Consider the following 5,422-nt stretch of genomic DNA (forward strand, 5'->3'; position numbering starts at 1 on the left):
TTATATCTTATCTACATTCATTCACAAGGTTGTAAGGAAGAAAGTAAAAACAATTTTGAGTATTTATTTTTATTTAGTATTTCCAAAAATGGGCGTCCTTCCAGAAGGACGTCAGGACAATAAGGGAACATGTTTTTAAAGTATATGACATTGCACAATTAACTTGTTTTGGTTTTTATACTTTCAAATAAACATAAATAAATTTGAATTATGGGGTAAAACAGCTAATAAATACAAAAAACAAAGAAAATAACCTATACACATATTTTATGCACTAGTATGATAAGACAGAAAGCAACAAACATGAAGTGCTTCGTCACATCTTACACACATAGTAGTAGTTTTTTTGTGGCAACTTCGACATTTCAGCTGCTTCTTCTTTTTTGTTGTCTCGTCTGTTGGTAATTCAGCAACATAATGTTCTCTTCCATCAAATCTAGAATCTTGTTTTGCCCTCTTACTAAGACATCCTCTGCTGGTAGTGACTCTTTTGTTACTTTCAAGAATTGCAGTGACAGTTCGACGACGAAATGTCAGATGATCTATGGGTTATTCGTTGTGCTTGTAAAGATCCCAGGTATTTTGCTCTGCAATGTCTATAAAATGTGCAGTGATCGGGAAATACCACTTTTCCCCTCTTACAGAGCATCTATATAGGGATTGATTTTGGTCAGTTCGATCTGTGCCTCACAAGTTAGGTTGGAGCACGCTAATCCTTTTCTTTTGTTCCCTGGAAAATCTTGCTACAGAGCATAGTGGTTGCACTCTGTCAAAGTTGGTGGCTACAGTAACAACATTGTTGTCATTCCAACGTACAATGGAAATCCCGGATGCTGAGTCAGAACAAATTTCATATGATCCTCTATTTCCTTTTATCATTTTATCTACAAATAATAGAGTACAATTCTTAACTCTGTTTCCTCTTATTGTTCCTGTTGCTTCCACGCCCCTCACTTCTAGGTCATGTAGTGCAGTAGCATTGAGCTGACTTGCTGGTAATTTATCTACACTTGGATTTTCTTCAGCACCCGAATCTTCATCTGTTACGTCATCAGTTGAATTTAGAGGAGGGTGTAATGTTACATTCACACCAGTATTAGGTATTTCCTCATCTTTTGATTCTAACATGTCCAAAAGTTCCATAAGTGTACATCGTTTTCTGTGAATACAAAATGACAACACATTACCTTGACATCCTTCTGGAAGGACGGTTGAAAACATTATTGAATTACAACCGACGAAAACTTTCAATCGTAATATGAGCACATAAATAATATAGGTTAATTCTTTAAGATATTATATGACAAGTTCCAGAATTATTGACGCAATATGAAAGAAAATATATATACCCATCGATGACAAGGTCGGTCAGTTCGTCCATGGTAAAATCGGCCCTATTTTCAAGACACAGTTTCTCACTCACTATAAACGACAGCGTCAAACTGACTGTCGCGGCGCGCAACTGACTCTGCCTACTTCATATAACAATGCGTCACAGTCCGTTGCAACAATGCGTTATTCGCAAAAGTAAATAATTTCAACAGTGAGTTACGTCGTCCTTCCAGAAGGACGTCAGGGTTATCTGGGTTAAGATTAATAATTGCACTCTCACGAGTGTTAGACTTTGAAGGTAAAGTATCTCTCATAAAGACACCTCGAAAGTGTGGTATCTGCAGCTTTTTAGCATAGTGCTGTAAGTCAATGTTGGAAAGTGGTCTTGTAGGAAGGCTATTTATGGAGAATTTTTTTTCCTCATTCCATTTATACCTGTTAGATACAGACCGAATCCATTTTTTCTGTATGGACCTAAGTACAGTCCTTTTCCATCGCGCAAAGCAATTGCCTCAAGTACACGATGATGCCTTTGCATTTCAGCTAACTGCTTTCGAGCACTCTTTGCATCAATAACTGTCTTAGCAATTCCAGCAGCACCTCCGGCTAGTCCTCCGAGTGCCGATAAAGCAGCAAATATTGGAATTAGAGGTATTATTCCACCTGTTTTGGGAATAGGTATTATTCGTTCTTTGTCGAGCAATTTCCCCCTGGCTTTTGTCGGTGCAACTTGTGAAGCAATTTTACGAGCTACTTTCACAACTGTCATCAGATTACTGCCTGGCTTCACATATTTGAGACCACTTCGAACTCTTTTAATTATGTTATTCAGTACTGCACCAGCTGCTTTCAACCTTTTCTTCACACCCATCCCCATTTTAAGTTTAGCTTTCATTGAACCGGTCACAGCTAAAGCAGCCAACTTTTCCTTCAAATTGGCATCTTTTGCCTTTACTCTGCCTCACGCTTTTCTAGCCAGAATTCGATCTGCTTGATGTCTGTCAGGCAAACTGTCTGGGTGAGTTGCGTACGCTATGTCATGTTCTTTACACGCTTCATCTAGTGGATTGATACCAGTGTCACCTCTTTTGAGTCGTTCCTCTAACATTGTCCCTGGACCGCAGTACGAGTAACCAGGCAAATGAAGTTTGACAGGTGACTTATTAATCATGCGATTAAGAAGAGAACCACCATGCTTCTTCTTCCTTTTCTTTTTCTTCTGTTTATTGTTGTTACTGTGACACATCTTCATTGCTCGAGTGTTAACTAAAGACTGGTCTTTTACAGTTTAGAATGTTCTCTTATATTAGCAATTGTAATATGAGAAGACTTCTTAGTGTGCCTGAAGATGCATTTCAAGAAACATGTACTTCAGCTTCCCATCAGTCCTATTACTGAACACAGAGATGGAGTGCTAATGCAAGATCGAAGACATGGTGATCTATTTCCTGATACGATTAGATGTGTAGTAGCAGATCCCTCCAACTGTGGAAAAACAAATGTGGTTGTTAATCTCCTAATTCACGAAAATGGTCTCAAATTTAAGAACGTTTATGTGTTTTCCAAATAGCTGCAACAATACAAGTACAAATTTCTAGAAGAAGTTTTAAGAACCTAAATGATATTGGGTATTTTACATTTTCCAGTAAGGAAGATGTTATACCACCAGATCAAGCACGTCCGCTTTCAGTTTTTATATTTGATGACATTGCTTGTGACAAACAAGATCACATGAAAGCTTACTTTTCCATGGGACGTCATTATGGTATAGACAGCTTCTATTTATGTCAAACATACAGTAAAATCCCGAAGCAATTAATCAGAGATAATGCTAATGTTATTGTGCTCTTCAAGCAAGATGAGCGTAATTTGAAGCATGTCTTCAGTGATCATGTCAATCCCGATATGTCATTCAATGAATTCCTTGAAATGTGTAAGCGAGCATGGAGTGGGAACACCTATGAGTTTCTCGTTATTAGCAAAGATGATAATTTAAACAATGGACGTTATCGAGTAAATTTTGACAATTATATTTGTATTTAAGTCGAGTCTTGGAGCAACACAGATTATTAACGCCATGATTCTGCAAAGGCAACATCATCATCATCATCATCATCATCATCATCATCATCATCAAGCATGAGCTGCAGCAACAATAACAACAACAGCAGCAGCAAAGCTCTGCTGCTGGTGCTAGATCCTCAGTACAGTAATGACATTGCTAATAAAAAGTATGTGGATTCAAAATTCCAGTCATACTCCAACGTTATAACAGATCTTATCGATAAAGTACATTAGTTATTTCAGAAACACGTAACAGATACGAATAGTGAAGGTTTGTCGCCGAAAGCAAAAGTAAAAGAAAATGCTGAAACAAAATCTTATACTGATACTCTCTTGGAAAAATTATTGCCGCAAATGGCTTCTTTCTTTTCTACCATATATGCTACTGACACAGCAGTGTATTTCAGTAATAAACATTTAAGTGGTTTGCATAAACCTGCTGAGAATCATGACGCTTGCACGAAAGCCTATGTAGATAACGCAATGGAAAAGAGACACGCATTCGATGTAACTGAAAGCTCACTTAAGCTCAAGAATCGTACTACTATCGGTAATTTAGCCGATCCCGCAACTGATCATGATGCAGCTACGAAAAAATATGTTGACGATACTCGAAGAAGAATTGAAAATTCTGTGAGACGTGTGAAGGAAAAAGTCGATTCTGAGATGGCAAAGCCACAGAGGAGTGATGTAGCAACTAAACTGTATGTTGATCTGTTGTTCCATAAGCTGAAAAATCAGCTTCGCAGCTTGAATGAGCTAAAAAACAATGTACGTGTAAATATGGCTGCAAAAGTTGAAGAGTTTTTTGACCTGATTAATGTAACTGAACGCGTTTTAGACGTTCAGAACAAACGTATTACAAATGTACGTGAACCGATTTTGGATTCAGATGTGATAACGAAAGGATATTTTGAAAAGCAAGCAAACTTGAAGTTTTCTTTCATTCTTAGAATTGACGGCATTCCTTCGGGAGATCCCAACGAATTGGCTTACGTTTTACACAATGGTCAGTATGAATATATGTTACCCTATGATGGCGAAGTTACTTTGCGCTCTATTAGCCCAGATATCGAAACAGTTGTCTTTGAACTGAATGGTGACATCCGCCAACTTTCGATGAACACAGAGATTGCTGTACGCAAGGGAGACAGATTCAAGTTCACCAGAACCGATCGCTTAGTAATCGGAAATAAATCACTTCATGTCGAATTTGACTATCATGTTATATAAATTAATGGAATCACTTAAATTATGTTCAGATGGTGACTGATCTGTTGGCAATGACAACATGCTTCGGAATTCTTCTTCTTCGTCTATAGAAAGAAACATTAATCTTAAAAAACAGATCGTCAAAGCTCGACAGAACATTCGAAGAAAGCTGTTAGCTCTTCACAAAAGAGAGGCTCAAACCAAGTCTGCGCTAGAGAAGACATTTAGACCCCTTTCACAGCCGCTAAAAGAACTGATTTCCATTAATAAAGAACGATTTCCGAAACAAGAAAAGGATAGCACTACGGCTACTGCTGCTGCTGGTGCTGCTGATGATAATAATGCTGCTGCATATGATGGCGATATCAATATCTGTGATGTTAAAGAAAGAAAAAGTGAAAAAACGTCAAATACACGTGTAGCAGAGACTGCAGCAGCTCGACTGCCAGCCTCATACTTTAATAAACCAATAGACAGAACCTGTGACACCGTGTATGGTATCAGATTCGACCCGTCAGGAGCTGGATGGATGATTGGAAACTCACCAGTGGACGTCGATGGAAATGATTTAATAATTCACAATGTAAGGTATCCGAGAACTAGAGGTTTATACAATTTACTGTTCAAAATCAGGCCTAAGAATTATACCACCCGTGATCTTCAAAATTACGCCAAAATTCTCAAAGCAACCAATGCCTTTAGACAGCATTACGTGTCCTTCAAACCCGTAAATGCAAACAGAGGGTATAAGTATACACACATCATAAAGCCATTGATTAAAATACTTGAGTCTCCAAAACATCACACTGTTGGT

The 5,422-nt window shown here is 38.0% G+C and overlaps 1 protein-coding gene across 1 annotated transcript; it reads right to left on the reverse strand.

The window, feature by feature from the left end:
* Positions 1-687: 687 nt before the first annotated feature.
* LOC126263360 (piggyBac transposable element-derived protein 3-like) lies at positions 688-1,128 on the reverse strand. The gene has a single exon (XM_049960450.1). The coding sequence runs from the start codon at positions 1,126-1,128 to the stop codon at positions 688-690; it is 441 nt and encodes a 146-aa protein (XP_049816407.1).
* Positions 1,129-5,422: the final 4,294 nt, after the last annotated feature.

The sequence above is a fragment of the Schistocerca nitens genome, chromosome 6 (genome assembly GCF_023898315.1).
Source record: "Schistocerca nitens isolate TAMUIC-IGC-003100 chromosome 6, iqSchNite1.1, whole genome shotgun sequence".
NCBI lineage: Eukaryota > Metazoa > Arthropoda > Insecta > Orthoptera > Acrididae > Schistocerca > Schistocerca nitens.